At 42.6% G+C, this 18,480-nt stretch overlaps 1 protein-coding gene across 1 annotated transcript; it reads right to left on the reverse strand.

Annotated features, from left to right (window-relative positions):
* Nucleotides 1-7,738: 7,738 nt before the first annotated feature.
* On the reverse strand, nucleotides 7,739-18,106 carry tekt3 (tektin 3). Its single transcript, XM_030755642.1, has 8 exons — nucleotides 17,923-18,106; nucleotides 17,084-17,688; nucleotides 16,425-16,508; nucleotides 16,248-16,318; nucleotides 15,969-16,112; nucleotides 10,040-10,262; nucleotides 9,016-9,170; nucleotides 7,739-8,076 (listed from the first exon to the last, which is right to left on the reverse strand). Exons 2-8 carry the CDS (start codon nucleotides 17,648-17,650, stop codon nucleotides 7,860-7,862), a joined length of 1,461 nt encoding a protein of 486 aa, XP_030611502.1. The 5' UTR covers nucleotides 17,651-17,688; nucleotides 17,923-18,106; the 3' UTR covers nucleotides 7,739-7,859.
* Between the last annotated feature and the right edge of the window lie 374 nt (nucleotides 18,107-18,480).

An 18,480-nucleotide genomic window follows, 5' to 3' on the forward strand; every position in this document is an offset into this window, starting at 1 on the left:
AAGAACAACGCCCTGCGTACGTCGCTGCGTCATGGAGTGACCCTCTGGTTCACAACGAGTGTTCCCAATATAGACGCACCATGCGTAATACCACGGGTTGCCTTAGTTACTAAGTTACTGTGTGTAGTAACCTGGTGATCATTGTTTGGCTGTCCTGGTAACTAAGAGCGACTCTCTGCTTTCGAGGTTTCTCTTTCAGCTTTTATTGAAGTTATTAGGAATTTAATTTGGACTTCCATAATGTGTAAGCAATATAATAAGACATTTTAAATATTCTTTCTAGTATATTTATAGCTTACATCATTAAAGAATGAGAGAATTTATTCAAACACCAAGCAAAATATCAAAAGCATTTTTTTAAGTAATTATTTAAGTGAATTCATTGTTTATTCAAGAAACCAAAACAAACAAACAAATAAATAAATGTATAAACTTGTATCTGGCTGTGCTGTATGTGATCGCTCATGTGTCTGCGGTACAACAGGCTCAGGGAGGTTTCCCTGGAAACTTTTCATTGCTTTGGGAGTCTGAGTGACAAACTGGGCTGTAATGTTTGTAATGTGATGTGATGTGATGTGGTGTGGGTCTTCTCCCTCTGGTAGTCATGTACTATGCGTGGTGACTCACACTGTGTTTGAAAGTGTGGATGGGCATGCCCAGCACACCACAAGTGAGCGATAGCATCTGGGGCTCTCTTCTGTTCGATGTGACTCATTTCCAGTGGGAGTGCGATGGTGTTCCACCCTGAACAAGGACCACGGCCCCTGATGTTGAAAGTATGCTCTTAGGTCACTTCTATAAATATGGGTGTTGCAGTCAGTGTAATTCAAAGAAATATATCCAAGGAGTGAAACATGAAACTGTTATAGCGTATGAATTGATGGCCTTATCTCTTCCAGATCCAAGATAACCAGTATATACTGTGATCATTTAACAGAAGCAGTTTTCTGCTTTTCTTCCTTTAGCCATACATGTTAAAGGCATGCAATCAGTTAGCACTTCTTCTTCACTGGGCAGCACATTACCAAACTCTCCTCACATTAGCAGGCTGGTGGAGGAGTTTAGGATGTGTCTGACCTCCGATAGCCCCTGTCATCGTCCACTTTCTGTTCTTCTTCAGCACTTGGCTAACACGTCCTGGATTCTGCTATTTCTGTTTCTCACACTCACAGGAAAATAGAGGTGGGACGGTTAAAGGAGCAGATCAAGTGCTGCTCTTAGTGACAGCTTTGGGGCTCCTTGATAATCAAAGTTTGTGACATTATTAGCTTGAGTTGCATGAAGTACCTCATTGCGTGTTGTGATTGCTTTGGTATTTGTCACTGATATCTGCTGTGTATTTAACCCAGAGTAGGTCTGGTTATCAGGCCTGAACTCTGCTCATGTGAGCTGTGAAACAGTCAACAATAATGGTTTACAGTGACATGCAGAGGAGAGGGCTTGTTAGAGCTGTAGTGTAGCCGTGCAGGCACTCCTCATTCCCATCCCTTATATGTCAATGTTTGTAAAAGACTGACAATCAGTGGGCTGAGAGGACATGTGAGTGTTAAGTTTACTCCGTTTGTGAAGCTGGGGTTGAAGCCAAGCCCTCTGGGAAGAGCCACATAGCAAACATTCAGACTGAGATACTGAATAATGTTACATTTGGAATCGGCTCCTAACATTTCATCTCTCTCACTAAGATGGCTTCACATAGCCTCACGTTAGCACATACCAAAACCATAGATGGGACATCAGCCCAAGGACATGAATCCAGAAACTAGATGTGATTGAGTTACAGTAACTTCATCCAGATACAGTACCAGCAAAGAAAGTTTTTGTTCTACCAGAATAGATCCTAAAATGTGTCAAATAAAAAGGAGCTTTGGCCCACAGCAGTCTCCTTCTCGATGACATTAAGCCCGTCTGAGAGGTCGCTTTCTTTCACTTATCTTGGCTCAAACCAAAATCCATTAACTGTAATGATTACACAGCTTGTACTCACAGCAAACATTTTTCAGCTTTGCTGTGAGACTGTGGATACAGCTGATGCTCCTTAAGGGTCACGGTGGGGGGGGCTGTCTGCGTCACTGTTGAATAGACCTTCTGCCTTTTGTTTCACGTTGTGGTGACTGTTGTTCAAAAGTGCCTCATTTCTGTAACAGCATATGAAGTGTCAACTATAACTAACTGTGCCAACTATATCTGTCCTCCATAGGTGCTGCAGTTTAATAGGTCACCTCCTACTGCAGCAACACTGGTGTTGGACCGTCCTCCTCTCGACTCAGAGTGAACTCTTCTAGCCCCCGTCTGCCTAACTGTTAACAGTTACTAAATTTAAAAGATCATATATGAGACCAGCAATTATTATGACCATAAAATATAGCCATGCAAGTCACGTATGAGTGAAAAACTGACAGACAGCCTGAGTAAAGACTGAAGTGGAGGATGGTGGGAACACAAATGCAGGAAACAGGAAGCTGAAAGAGTGATGAGAGGTAAATACAGCCTGTCTGTGTGCTGATAAGTTTGAACCTACTCACAGCCCCTGTCTTGTCATCACACTTTAATTAAACTATACCTGTGACATGATAACAAAGGGCTAAACTCAGCTCTTCTGCTCAAAACACAATAAAGAGACAACAGGGTCAGGTTTAAATCAACCAGATAATGAATAATGAAATGTGAATGTTTTAATTAAAATCATTCCAAAGTGGCTGTATCATTTCCATCATATGGCATGCTAACCCTTTACCAAGTTGCAAAACCCCCTAAAATTGCACAGATTGCAGAAATTGTCATGATTTCATGGCTTGTAAAGGGAAGCTTTTAATCTCATGTCTATATTAAAATCTCTCAAAGGCATGTGACATGCCCAAAATCATATGGTCTTGATTCATGTGGTATCCCTCGTCATTCTGATTTGTAAATGGGAAGTTTTAGGTTCACAGTCTGCATATGAATACATTTAAACTGAAGCTGGGCTCAGACATATGCTGTGAGAAGCTGAGCTTTGGTCCTTTGTTGCCAGATATATAAATAAATAAATCAGAAATCTAATAAGTGTAGCTTTAAGAGAGACTACGCTGCATACTGTAACTTCCAGTCATCATCAGCCCACTGTGATTCAGCAGGAAAGACTGCAGCATCATATCTTAACCTCTGCATCTCTCTATTAGCCACACATTCTAGTTTCCACTGAGAATGTGAAGTACTGGATTCACAGATCAATGTTATGGATTGTTATTGTAACCACTCAATAACACAATGACCCATAAGACTCTTGTCTCCTCCACATTGCAGTGTGCCATTCTTTCTGGTCACTTCCTGAACTTCGGTTAGCAGTTGGGCTCATCCATCTTGTCATGCTTCCCTCCAGAGTTACCGCAGAATGCTGGGAGAAGATAACATTGATTAAAAGTTCAAAAGGTTAGAAAGTTAAAGATCTGTCACGTGTGAAGGATCAGCTGATCGTCGCACACACTCTGCTTCTGTCAGATATATATATGACATACCAAGTATATAACAGTCCCAGTCAAAAGTTTGGACACACTCACCCATTCATATCAATGAGTATAAATCTGGAGAGCAGGGTAACAAGCCTACAAAAGCCTCCTCTGGGCAGGAAAGCAGTACCGTGGATAGAATTACACCAAATAATGTGATTATAGCATCAGGTTCAATCAAGTTTCCTCTGACCTTTGATAATGATCGATAAATTTCCTCCCAGTAGGGTTATGAAATGTGACAAGACCAAAGCATGAATACGTTGGTGACATCTATCACATGCTGGGTCCACATATCTATATATTTTTGAGAGGTGGGAGCAGTGTGCCATTCTGCACAGATAGATAACTTAGGTGCATTATCAAAGGCAGCCTCCTATCAGATCCACCTCCCAGATTGATTTAATGGAGTCTGAGGATAAGGAGTGAATTTGAGCTTCCTTTGCAAGGAAAGTGTATGTTTGTACATGATTTATTGAAACGTGCAAACATACATGTAAACACAGTGTGTACAACTCTAAATAGCTTTGGTGTGACTTCCATTTTTCTTTGTGCTGTTTTAGGCAAGCTTTCTTATGAAGCTGTCTTCAAGAATAGTTCTGCAGGCTTCTTGAAGAAGGCTTCAGAAGCAGCTCTCAGATCCAGTGTCAGGTCTTTGCTGATGAAACTTTACATTTTTAGAGGTATTTATAGGTCTTTAAATGATTCTACCAGACATGGGAAAAAGACATGATTTGTGACTATTTGAGCTGACGTTAAATATGTTTGGAGACCAAATCGGCACCTAGACTGGTTCCAAATTCTCAATGACAGTTTGCCTATAACGTTTTTAACCTAGCTTATATTAAAAGGCAAAGTTTGCAGCCCAAAGATGGAGTTTCCAAACAGTCTCTTGGGTAAACTCATTGTTTTGGCACCGACCCAAAGGCCTCAGGAAGAGCTGGTTCCCATGAATGTTTAGTTGTCAGCTCAGCGCTCCAGCAGCTTGAGATGAATGCAAATGAAGTGATAAATGTGTCATTACATATAGGATAGATATTCCAGCAAAAACACACAACCTTCTAACATTTTTTAAATTCTCAAACAATTATGATCCTGAAATATCAGTATCAACAAAGCTAGCATGTATTTTTCCATGTATTATATATGATGATTTTGAATATGTTTGTATGTTTGAACCAGTTCCTGAAGAGAGGAGTAAGTTTTGAAATGCTGGGTATGTGTCAGAACCTATGTTTATAATAATCTTTAATAATATATGTTTATTACAGGGTTAGCACCATCGCCTCACAGTAAGAAGGTCCTGGGTTCAAATCCTCGGGCAGGCTGGGGCCTTTCTGTGTGGTGTTTGCACGTTCTCCACATGTCTACATGGGTTCTCTCCGGGTACTCCAGCTTCCTCTTACAGACATGCACGTTGTGGGAGGTGGTTCTAAACCATAGGTGTGAATGTGAGGGCGAATGGTTGTCTGTCTCTTTGTGTTAGCCCTGCAATGGCTTGGTGAGCCATCCAGGGTGTACCCCCCTCTTTCCCTGTGATAGCTGGTATAGGCTCCAGCCCCACCATGACTCTGAAGTGGATAAGCAGAAGAAAATGGGTGGATGTTTATAAAAATGTAATAATGTTTATAATGCGGGCACCCATGGCATGTTTAAGACTTAATGTGGTTTTATGCAGCTATTTCAGAGGGTTAGTTACTTGGTTTATTCCAAGTGGAACGCTGTGAGCTACAATTTTAGAACTCTCCAACAATTTGATGAGTAACAAAGTGGCTAAGCTAAAATTCCAATCGACATTGGTCATATTAGTCAGAAATATGCTGGTCTTCACCATTAAAAAAACCTATAATGTCAAGACATTGTAACTAGCCAAAAACAATAATAATAATGTACAGCAATCAGTGATAATGTATTATTGAACTGGTATACTTCCACTCCTTTTCTTCTTCGATGGTGCTTTCTCAGTCCGAGTCTGTAATTACAGCAGAGTGAAACACGCTCAGTGACCGTCTCAAGTGTTTTATGATCAGCTCTTTAGCATGGTATGATGGTATGTAAGAAACATATAATAACATGGGGCATAGGGCATCTATAACAAGAGCTGCTGTTAAAAATAAACTGCTAATATGTTTGGACTGCAAGAAGAATTCCAGAGTACATTCCCCTTATGTGGTATGTGGGGCTGGGAGATGAGGTCAGATGGAAAGACCTATTTGTGTCCCATCCATACAGAGATCCATAACCTTAAAGTCAGCGTGAGAGCAAAGGTTTGTGCCACTTTTCTTGGATGCCACCATCATGTATTTCTGAGGCAAAAAGTGAGGGTAGGAAGGGCAGAATCCGGGAGAGGAGGTGAGGGGTGGAGCTCATGTTCTTTGTTATCTGTCAATATAAATTTAATGGCAAGGTGGTGAGAACAGGGAGCCTTTTGATGTATGCTGGACAACAGAGTGCCTTTCTTTTGCAATGCTGTGTCATAGGAGATGGCCCACATGCATGCTGGCACACACCCATTAAACACACCTACAGGTATGAAACCACGGCAGAGATCTTTACCTGCTGACCTGCTCCTGATCGTTGTAGTTAAACACAGTGCTGTTTGCACTAGAGAGAAACTGCCTCATCTCACCCAGACTGATTACACCCAATCAAAGTGCAAGTTACACACACATAGTGGACGGCTCATCACTCCTCCCTCCCAGACAGGAATTTTTATAGTGAAAATGCTCTCTACTTACAAAACAGATGTTTTCATGTTTTTACTTTAACTTTGTGGCCACAAAAACGATTTTATGGCTCCATTTAGATCTGAAGTGTACTTTATAACTTTACAGCTTAGCCTCCACACTGCATCTATCATGTCTAACTATGCAAATCCAGTTAGGGTCTGCCTCCATCTTCCACTTACTTTGTCTGCAGGCACTCATTCAAACTGAGACATATTTTGATTTCAAGGCATCTCCACTTCACAGAGAAATTTAATCAGATAGTAAAGATGCATAAAAAGTTGACATGCTCAGGTGGTTTGGAGCTGTTTTTTCTACTGTATGGAAGATGGTTAAACTTAAACACTATTGGTGATTCAAGCAACATTTACATTCCTCAGTAGAGCCAAAGGTTATGCAGGAAGTGCAGTAGAACAAGGGGTTGGGTCAGGGAGTGTGATAGAGTTTACAGTACGTGTGTGTATTTGTGTGACCAAAGTTTACCAAGGCTCTAAAGGGCATTAGCTGTACCAACAAAGTGAAATGAAACTGATACAAATGGCAGCCTCCATGTCCTGGAGCAGGCCAGCACTGGGGACGAGAGGGGTGGAAAAGAAGGAGGCTGATGAGAAGTTATCAGGTCAAGTCTTCTAAGATGGGAATGGGACTTTGCTCAGTTCCTTCTTTAGGTAATGTGTTAAGTAATGGACCACAAAATTCATCAAAGAACAATGATATAGGCATATAAGTCTTATATGATTCATTTTCTGTACCAAACTAACCAATCTCAGGGTGTATGTTTGGAGTCTCAGTGCCAAACCTTTAAGTAAACGTCTCTTACAGGTCATCTTAAGAGTTTGTGATAATCAATCACTCTGCTGTGGTGGCTGTAGCTCAGGAGGTAGAGCAGGTCACCCACTGATCAGAAGGTTGGTGGTTCAATTCCTGGCTTCTTCAGGCTGCATGCCAATGTGCCCTAGTCAAAGATACTTAACCCCGAGTTGCTCTCCGACGCAAACGTTGGAGTGTGAATGTTACATAATAAAAAGCACTTAGCTTAGTTAATCATGGAAGTCCTTGTATGAATGGGGTAAATGTGTTGTATAAGCACTTTTAGTGCTCAAAACAGAGTAGAAAAGTGCTATAATATAAGAACTAGTCCAGTTACCATTTGCTGTGGACACTAATCCCTGTTTGGGGTTTATCGTCACTTCCTACTAGGACCACTAAACCTTGCTCCAGTTGACGGTGTTTTTTTTCCTTTTTTCACAGCCACAAAGAACTGACATAATCTATTCATAGTTAAAACAATATTCCCTTAATACACTGTAGGTGTGAAATAGTAAACAGTGTTGATGAATTTTGATGACTTAGAAGACTTTAATATAAGTTTCAAGGGTAGACACGAATTTTAGCATGAAATGTTTTTATTGTGTTTTATTGTGTGAATTGAAAAGTAGATATGAAGTTATTGGCCTTGCAGTTGATTCTTTTTCTTCTTTCTTTTTATAAATCATTGCAGGTACAACACTGGACATTTAACAGTTTATTGACATCTTTGCTTTAAAGTCATTGTGTTTAGATTATCCACACATCATCTAAACTACTCCAAACCCACTGAAACACAAACACTCTTGGTCTTCCAACAGTCCTCTTCATAAGACTGGATTCAGGTGTAGCCCACCAGACGTGGCATGCTGGGAAAGCTCTTGCGCATGCTCATGCACTTTTCCTGGTCCAAGAAGAGTGAGTTGGCCTTGACAGACAGGTCATGTTCCAGGGTGACTTTGGTCAGGACCAAAGTCTGCAGAGTGTTCTCAGCCTCCATCAGCCTCTCCTGAAACTTCTGAATGGTGTCCTCGATCTCTCTCACCTCACTCACAAGTCTGAATGATTAGGGAGAGAGAGACAGACCGCTTAGTGTTAAATCTGCAGCAGAGGGAACGAAGTTAAGGAAACTTTCTGCTCCCTAAGACGTATGAAACTGTGACATTTGGAATTACAGGCACTCGCATAACTTATGAGTTACAGAGAGGCAAAACTTCTCTGAAATTTATCAAATGACAAAGTTAAAATTTGTCACTAAAACAATACACTCCATCACCCACTGAGGTTGATTACAAATGGCAACACTGTTAAAATGAGTGCAATGTGCGCTGGAATCAGATGATGCCAAAGCATCAATTGAAACATAATGTATTTGCATTACTTCTTTTCTCCTTGAACTAGTTTGTCACATACAAAAGTAATGCAAGATACTCACTATATTATACTGTAGCCTGATATGCATTGTCACGTACTGTAATTACTATTTAGACTACATGAACCACACACCAAAAAGTAATGTTCATTTCAGCACCTAAAAAGTCAACAACATTTTCTACTCTCTCAGCCACCGACTGATGTCAGCTGATTGCAGCACAAAGTTTGATGATTTTTCATCTTTCTTGACTGAGGAACTTTTGTAATACATGTAATGACATATTTGTTACAATGCTTTACATTGCTGTGCTATAGAAAAGTGTAATGTGGTTATAGTAACCTCTGCCCACTGTAGGTTGGTAATAAGCAGCAGAAGATGGATGGATTACAATAACCTGTTAGTTTGGAATATGTTACACCCAACACTGCAACTGGCCAAGTATATGACAAGTATTTTTTAAATGTATTTAAGCAGATATTTCCCTTACTGTACGTTAAGGTTGACAGTAATACTGTCACATTCATACTAGTTTTTATCCCAACTCAAACTTCATATAACATCAATATATAAACATCTGAAATCTGTGCAAAGACACCTGCTTTACAAATGTAGAACCAGCTACCTGTGGTGTGGATTGTCCCTGCAGAGCTCTATATTGGGCCTGCGGGTCCTCTCCTCCAGCCTTGTTTGAGCCACTTTTAATGGGCACTCTTTATCTCTGAGAGCCTTCTTTATTGACTCTATTAGCATCTCAGTCTGGAAGATCTCTTGTAGAGTCTGCATGAAAAGTACATATATACAAAAGTACATATAAAAACAATAAATGTTAAATTATGATACAGCAGGTGTGTTCCATTCATATAAGTAGTAGCTGAGTTAGGCATGGTAATTAAGGGAAAGGCTGACAACAGCCAAAAGAGCGGGAAATGTGAGAATCCCAATAAAACATGTAAAAAGCTGCAGACTTCCAGTCTGCTGAACACAGGCACACACTTGCACAGTGGCCTGCTCTGTCTAACCCCATCTGATATAATTTAATTTCAGTAAATCACTACTTCTTACAGTGACAGTGAGTGAGGTTTATTGAGGACGTTGTGCTTCGTATCACTTATGTCAGTGTTCAGGCCGTCTTGTTGCTCTTGACTGCAACCCGAAATCAATGGGACGCAGTGTAGCATATGACAGAGGCTATGAATTATCTACAGTTCCTCTCTTTTTACAGAGACGTTTGGAAATAAATTTGCACATAATCCACCACAGAGGGCAAATGTGCACAGCTGCTGGAGATGGAGAGGTTCAGCAGTGTTTGTAGAAAAAAGAAAAACGGATTGTACAGACACATGATCTCTTCCTAATAAGTGGCGAATTTAGTTAAACACTCAATAAGAAAAAGGAATGGATCTTTTTTTTCCCCTAGAATAAAACCATGTGATTGCCTCTGAAACTGCTTTTCTTAATAATCTCTCTCACTTTTTATTTCACACTGTAAAATGATCAAGAATAAAATCAGATAGCCAACATAAGAATACAGTTAAGAACAGGGTGTAATTCATTACATCACAATAATAAAAAAATGTCTCCATTACATAACCTTACCAAGATGGTATTGTATTTTATCAAATAAACCATGTAGAAAAGGTGATGACCTTAGCCAGGTGTGTCTGCAGGCTGTTCTTGGCGTCAGCGGTTTCTGATATGCGGTTGCTGAAGGCTACATTGACGTTGTTGAACTGGTTCCACATTTCGTTGGAAGTGGAGTTCAGCAGGATTTCTATCTCATCCCTGAGCTTGTGGGAGGCGGCTCGCTCACTTTGGGAGTGCAGGATGTTGTCATCTGTAAACTTGGACCACGAGTCAGGGAGAGAGATGCTGACAGAGAGAAGAGTGAGATCCATTTACAGCAGGTTCCAAAGCTCCCATTCATTTTGAACATGATGCATTTGGAGAAGATTTTTCAGATATGTTTTTAGCTATTTTCAGTGTCAGGTGTTCTCAAACATTTCAGCGCTATCACAAAACACAACACCAAGAGACTACAGCGTATTATCAGGTCTGCAGAGAGGACCATCGGTGTAAAGCTGCTGGACCTGCATGCCTCCAGAATCAGGAAGCATGCAGAGAAAATCATCACTGACCCGTTTCACCCTGGACATCACCTGTTTCGGTGCCTTCCATCAGGCCGACGTTTCAGCCATATGAAGACCCGAACGACCAGGCTACAGAGAAGCTTATTCCAACTTCCATTATTCTCATGAACAATTGAACACTACTGAACTGTTAATACTTGAGACACTTGCATATCAAAAATTACCTGTTTAATTTATGTAAGGGCATACACAGGATTCTCACCTTTACTCCAATTTTTTATTCATCCATCCATCCATTTTCTTCCCCTTATCCGGGGCCGGGTCGCGGGGGCAGAAGCCTAAGCAGAGAAGCCCAAGCTTCCCTCTCCCCAGCCACCTCCTCCAGCTCATCCGGAGGGACCCCAAGGCGTTCCCAGGCCAGCCGAGATACATAATCTCTCCAGCGTGTCCTGGGTCTACCACGGGGCCTCTTCCCGGTGGGACATGCCCGGAACACCTCACCCAGGAGGCGGCCAGGAGGCATTCTAATCAGATGCCCGAGCCACCTCAACTGGCTCCTTTCGATGTGGAGGAGCAGCGGCTCTACTCTGAGCCCCTCCCGGATGGCCGCACTCCTCACCTTATCTCTAAGGGAGAGGCCAGCCACCCTCCATGTCCCAATAGCCAGTTTCGATAGCCGGGGATCGGTCCGCCAGGGCCTCCGCCCTCGGCCACCGCCCGACACACACTGCACCCGACCCCTACGACACCTCCTGCGGGTGGTGGGCCTACAGGAGGGCGGGCCCATGTAACCTCTTCGGGCTGCGCCCGGCCAAGCACCACGGGCTAATGCCTGGCCACCAGACGCTCTCCCTCGAGCTCCCTCCCCAGGCCTGGCTCCAGGGTGGGGCCCCGGTAACCCTATCCCGGGCAGGGTAAACTGTTCCCTTGTTTTTTCACTCATAAGGGTCTTCTGAACCGCTCTTTGTCTGGACCCTCACCCAGGACCAGTTTGCCATGGGAGACCCTACCAGGGGGACAAGCCCCCAGACAACATAGCTCCTGGGATCACTGGGACACACAAACCCCTCCACCACGATAAGGTGGCGATTCACGGAGGAGCCAATTTTTTATTTATATATTTTATATTTTCTATAGTTTTTATACTGCACAAACTGCACCTTTTTAAAATTACAAGGTAAATTGCACATGCTTAATATTTTAAATGTTTTTTAGATTTACGGGTATGAATGTGTGTGTAAGGAGAGAGTGAGCTGTGTGAATAAGATTGTTTTTACTGTATTTTTCGTGCACTGCGAGCATAACCAAAAACAAATTCCTTGTTTGTGTGAGCGATACTTGGTCAATAAGGCCTGATTCTGATTCTGAAATCCTTCATAATAACTCCATTTAAACATAAGCTTACTACTATTTGTAGATTTCCTCAGGACCATTTTTAGTGTAAGATTTTTCAATCTAAAATTTAACATGTATCAAAATCTGAATTTCTATTGGTCCAAAGCCAGCCTGTCTTCCTCGAAATGTTGTCCAAAGTGAAGCAAGTGAGTGTAAAAAACCCAATATGATTTTTTTTTTGTTGCTGTTTGTTTCTTTTAGTGTTACTGTTCAATTTTATGGCAAATTATGAATTATTGGGAATTACTGCCTGCTATAACTCCATCTTAGATATACTGCTAATGAATTTGTTTATGATATTTATGGTTCCCAGATGATTATTTTAATGACATTAGAAATTAGACTTCCTCTGAAGTCTTCAGTACATACATTCATATTTCTGTTAGGATAAGTTGCCATAACTGTGGTGGTCGCTTAAATGTTTATAGAGTATGGCATCCATCGATCATTCGATTTTCTTCCACTTATCTGGAGCTGGGTTGCAGGGGCAGCAGCCTAAGCAGAGAAACCCATACATCCCTCTCCCTCCCCAGTCACCTCCTCCAGCTGTCTGGGGGAACACGGAGGCATTCACAGGCCAGCTGAGCGATATAATCTCTCCAGCGTTTCCTGGGTCTACACCGGGGTTTCCTCTCGGTAGGAAATACCCGGAACACCTTACCCAGGAGGCACCCAGGAGGCATCCAAGTCAGATGCCTGAACCACCTCAACTGGCTCCTTTCAATGTGGAGGAGTAGCGGATCTACTCTGAGCGCCTCTTAGATGACTTGTACCTGCTACCCAATGCTCGTGACCATAGGTGAGGGTAGGGACATAGCTTTACTGGTAAATTGACAGCGTTGCTTTTACACTCAGCTCTCTCTTCACCTCAACTGACCAATGCAGCGTCCATATCACTGCAGCTGTGGCCCCAAATCCGTTTGTCAATCTCCCCCTCCACTGTCCCCTCACCCATGAAGATACTTAAACTCCTCCACTTGGGGCAGAACTCATCCACTCCCTCCACCCTTTTCCGGCTGAGAACCATGGCCATGTCATACCCACTGCTTCACACTCATCTGCAAACCACTCCAGTGTGAGGTGAAGGCTACCACCTGATAAAGCCAGCAGTATCGCATCATATGCAAAAGGCAGAGATAAGATTCTGAGACCACCAAGGCCGAAGCTTTCTGGCACTTGGCAATGCCTGGAAATTCTGTCCATAAAAATTGAGAACAGAATCGGTGACAAAGGGCAGCCCTGGTGAAGTCTAACACCCTCCGAAAATGAGTCTGACTTTTTGCCGGCAGTAGGGACCAAGCTCTTGCTGCAGTTGTACAGGAAATAAATGGCCCATAACAATGGGCCAGACATCCCATACTCCTGCAGCACCTCCCACAGGACACCCAAAGGGACGCAGTTGAATGCCTTCTCTAAGTCCACAAAACACATGTAGACTGAATGGGCCAACTTCCACACACACTCAAATATCCTAAAGAGCTGGTCCAGCGTTCCACAACCAGGACAAAAACTGCATTGTTCTTCCTGGTTTGACTAAGAAATGAACTCTCATTTCCAGCACCCTGGCAAAGACCTTCCTGGGGAGGTGTCATGGGGTCGGGTGCAGTGTGTGTCTGTCAGAGGCCCTGGCACATCAGTCTCTGGCTATCAAGGCTATGAGGTTCTATTGAAATAATATTTAGAAAGTCAAGTTGTTACATCACACTTCAGCAACAGGAAGCTATTAACAAAATCCAGGGAACATGGCACAAATTAGAGCCACCACTGCGTGGATTTTGGCATGTTGCAGAATTACACTCACTGGCCACCAAGGAGCTGTTGAACTACCTCAGTGATCTCACCTCCAGCGATGGGTGAGTCATCCCCCTTGTCACCAGACTCTAATTCCTCTACAGAAGATGTTTCAGTGGGATTAAGGAGGAGATTAAGAAGAAGTATTCCTTCGCCACCCAACTATATCCTCATCTGAAGTCAGCAGCACCTCACCTGCACTATACAGTAGAGCACCGCTTCCTGTTGCCTGATGGTTTGCCAGAATCTCTTTTTCAATGGCCTCATCAAACTCTTCCCCCACCTGAGTTATTGCTTCAGCCATTGCCCGAGCTGCCAGTATCCGTCCACTGCCTCCAAAGTCCTACAGGCTAACCAAGCCTAATGACTCTTTCTTCAGCTTGATGGCTTCCTTCACCTCTGATGTCCACCATCTGGTTTGGGGATTACCACCACCTGATCCAACTTACAACCAGGTGGTGATCAGTTGAGAGCTGAGCTCCTCTCTTTACCCGAGTGTCCAGGATATACAGTTGCAGACCCGATGATACAATTACAAAATTGATTATTATCCCACGACCTAGGGACCCAGGGTGGTTTGCACTGAAGTTCAATGACAGAACACCAATCAAGTTCAGATCAGGCCAGGTATTCCTTCCAATCACACCCCTCCAGCTCTCACTGTCATTGCCGGTATGAGTGTTGAAGTCTCCCAGTAGGACAACGGAGTCTCCAGATGTAGCACCCTCGAGTACCCTGCCCACCCCGTTCAAGTACAACCAACAGCCAGGATAGCCTGAAGGCACAGGGACACAACCTTCTTGTCCACCAGTAGAAACTCCAACACACAGCCAAGGAGCTATAAGGATACCCACCCCAGCCTGCCCTCTCTCACCAAGGGCAATTCCTGTTTAATATATTTATTAGGAGGAAATCAATGACATGAAAGTACCGTGTACAAGGCACAGGCCTGCACATGTTTCATCAAGATTTTACATTTTTTCATTTATTTTTAAAGCACACACACCCACAGTAATACAAAAACAAAACAAAAAACATATACAAAAAATAATATACACCAAGGGCAATTCCAGACTATAACAGAGTCCAGCCCCTCTCCAGGACACTGGTTCCAGAGCCCAGGCCATGTGTTGAGGTAAGCCAGACTATATCTAGGCAGTATCTCTCAACGTCAGGCTCCTTCCCCACTAGAGAGGTGATGTTCGATGTCCCAATCACCAGCATTGATATGCCACACACTGCAACAGACCCCTATGATGTCTCCTACAGGTGATGGGCCTGCAGCAGGGTGGGCCCACGTCTTGCTCATTGGATTCTCTTTTTTGGACCTTTCTTGTAAACCATCTGTAAACCCAATGAGCAGCAGTTCTCTGGGTGAAAATACCTTGTTGATGTCTAAGGTCAGAAGAGAATGGCCAGACTGCCTTGAATTGATAAGAAAGCAACAGTAACTCAAGTAATGACTCATTACAACCAACGTACGCAAAAGAGTGCATTACATTTTCAAACTTTGAAGCAGAGTGCCACTCCTGTCAGCTAAGAAGAGAAAACTGAGGGTTCAGTTTGCACTGTCTCATCAAATTTGGAGAACTGATGACTGAAAAAATATTGCATGGTCTGAAGAATCTTGATTTTTGTTGGGACATTCAAATGGTAGGGTCAGAATTTGGTATGAACAAATGAAAGCATGGATCCATCCTGTCCTGTATCAATGGTTCAGGCTGGTGCAGTGGCGTAATGGTGTAGGGGATATTTTCTTGGCACACTTTGCGCTCCTTAGTACCAACTCAACATTTTTTAAACACCACGCCTACCTTAGCATAGTTTTTGGCCATGTTCATCCATTTATGACTACAGAGTACACATCTTCTGATGGCTGCTTTCAGCAGGATAACGTGTCACGTAATAAAGCTCAAATCATCTCAACCTGGTTTCTTGATGATGACAGGGAATTCACTGTACTCAAATGGCCTCCACAGGCACCAGATCTGAATCCTACTGCATGACAATATCATGTCAAAATGGCCCAATATCTCTGAGTAATGCTTCCAGCAGTTTGTTGAATTTATTCCACCGAGAACTGAGGCAGTTCTAAAGACAAATGGGGCTCATACTACCAAGGTTTATTTAATAAAGTCACCAGTGAGTACATATCACAGCCCTGGTGTGCCTAAGTACAGCTTCATAAACATCTTTATCTGGACACAGCAATTTATTATTTCAAGCTGGTCTAAACAAATTCAAGAAGTATTTAATTGAATATAATTAAACAGTTCAGATTTGATCATATAATTATACTCACGAAGGGTCTAGTCTGTCAATTCCTCTGTAATAGCCAATACCATCTGATGTGTTTCTCAAATAGTGACACCTTTCGTCTATCCTTTGAGCCGTCACTTTGTCACTCAGATCTCTTTCCAACTCATGCTGAGCTGCTCGGTTTGACCTAACGAATCACATAGCAAAACAGAAATGAAAAGTCAGATATAATGAGTACATGACAAACTACGCAGTCTTAGAAGTAGTTATATAAAACAACCTTGCTTTATCAAATGCTTCAACAGCTGATTTTCAGACTTACGCCAGCTGAGCAATGGCTCTGTCCAGATGTCGTCGCATCCTTTCCTGACATGACTTTATAACTTCTACCTCCTTGTTTTAGCACAGGTAGAAAGAATATATCAACTTTCTTATTTCTGCAGTCGTATTGGCCTTGTGATTCCCACATACATATAACCACACTGATCTTTTATTTTACCTTTATGAGGTCTTTCTCTACATCGTCGTGTACCAGGTCAATGGACATCCTCTTCTCTCTGTGGTACAGACACTCTTGAGACACCTATTAACAAAAAATTATTGTGACTAAAGCTAGCAGTGACGGTCAATCCATAAGCAACATTTTTTTCATTTAGCAGATGGAGATATGGCATGCATATCCCTGTATACGTATACTGCATCCTGCAGTATGTCAGGAACGTACTCCAGTTTCAGTCACCGGGAGAAGTCTCTAAGAAAGCCGAAAGGTGTCTGTTTCATCAGATGTCAAGCCAGATCAAGTTGAATCTCTCAGGGTGACCCAAATGACTAGGGTCACCCTAACAGGGCTTTTAGGTGACATAATTATGGGGCTGACCCAATGAAACTACTGCATATATTGCAAAGGACCATACAGAACTTGTTACTACAACCAAACGTAGTCAAAACTTCTTTATCACAGATCCTGCAGCACCCAGAGGCATGATATGGATAAATGATAATATGCATGCACTCAGTGATCTGACCAGTGTTAATATTTCAGGCAACAAATATAAACAATTCCAGTGTGATGTTCTAATAACATCACTCAAAATGAGTAGTGAAAAAAGGTTCAAAGTAACACATGCATTCACTGAAGCATATTCCTTCTAACCTCACCTGAAGGGGCCCCTCAGTCTCTGCCAAGGCTCTCTCTAGCCTCCTCTTGACCTCATTAAGAGCTGCTATCTCTGTCACCATGTTGTCAATCTCATGGCTCAGCTCAGACTTCCAAAAGACAATGTCACTGAGCCTTTCACCAATGTTCTTGCTGGTACTCTCCTGGGTTCGTCTGGTGAGCTGCTCTTTATCCTGCATCAGCCTGATGGTGTCTTTTCTTAGTCTCTCTGCACTTTTCCGGGAAGACTCGGATTCCCTGTAGTTGTTGTGGTTGGACTTGTACCAGTCATCCGGAGTGTAGCGGGTGGTCAGCACACTCCTGTTGGATGGGTACAACACGGTCTTGGCACGGACCAGATCTAAATTCTCTCGCTGTATGGAAGGGGATGGGATAGTGCTGTTGCTCTTGTAATAGCTGTTTGCCCTCCACAGACCGGCACTGGGATTCACGGTCAGGGCTGTCTGGGGGTTTCGATAGCTGGATGCCATAGTGGAGATGGCAGGGAGAAAGTGGCTGCTCTTTGGCCGAGCATACGTGGCTGTCAGAGTGGATCCAATCAGCTCCATTTTTGATGCCTTCAAGGGTGCGACTGCTTCCACTGGTCCTAAGTCGAAGTGAAGAAAATATTTCTCACATTATTTAGAATTTTTTTATTTTATAACTTTAAATATCTTATTTGCCTAAATGGATTCAATATTTAGTACAGTTTGCAAACTCTATTGGTTGGTTAAGAATACTAAGAAAAAGTGTTGCATGGCTCATTATAGTAAAAAGGTAGAAAATAAAATCAGAACTAAGCTGATTTCAAAGTATCAAAGTAGACAAAGAACTGCCTTACCAAGATGAAAACCTGTCAGTTGCTGCGCAGTGTCTTGTGACAGGCTGCCTCTCAGCTCTGTTTACCTGAGAATGAGCTCAAGAACACACTAAAGGTAAACTGACATGCATAATAGAAAAGTTAGCAAGTCATCCATTGAGCCAGCCAATGGTGCTGCGCAGTCCTGGACAGCAGCAGCTGGCCTTGTTCAAGATTTCTGTTGACACAGAAGCAGTTGCCATGGGTTACTGCAACACTGTGCCAGGGATTTTCAGATTAATGGTGAGCAGGTGCTTTTCTCTGGACTAGGTGTTACAAAGTATGTCTACAGTGCAGATATGCTTCTTCTTTTTATTTATATCTTCTTAATGAACTTCTGTGACTTTAAAAAGTTCCACTCTACTGTTTAAGCAGGTGCATCTCATCAGGAACACAATTAAAGCAGGAAAGTAAAATAGAGTGAAAACAACCCAGCAGTCGGATGTCTGTGTTATAAACCCTCAGCACTGTCAACCTGTTTGATCTACAGACATGATACATCACATTCTCCTTTTTAAACATCCTTAAAATCCACAGATG

Source organism: Archocentrus centrarchus, chromosome 19 (assembly GCF_007364275.1).
Source record: "Archocentrus centrarchus isolate MPI-CPG fArcCen1 chromosome 19, fArcCen1, whole genome shotgun sequence".
Lineage (NCBI taxonomy): Eukaryota > Metazoa > Chordata > Actinopteri > Cichliformes > Cichlidae > Archocentrus > Archocentrus centrarchus.

What these genes read in the sequence shown, in the direction of transcription:
- tekt3 (XM_030755642.1), bottom strand. Translation starts at nt 17,650, where the DNA reads ATGGAGCTGATTGGATCCACTCTGACAGCCACGTATGCTCGGCCAAAG. An exon ending in AGAGCCATTGCTCAGCTGGC is followed by an intron (nt 16,113 to 16,247) that starts GTAAGTCTGAAA and finishes GTGATTCGTTAG; the next exon opens with GTCAAACCGAGCAGCTCAGC. An exon ending in AGGGACAATCCACACCACAG is followed by an intron (nt 8,077 to 9,015) that starts GTAGCTGGTTCT and finishes CTAATCATTCAG; the next exon opens with ACTTGTGAGTGAGGTGAGAG.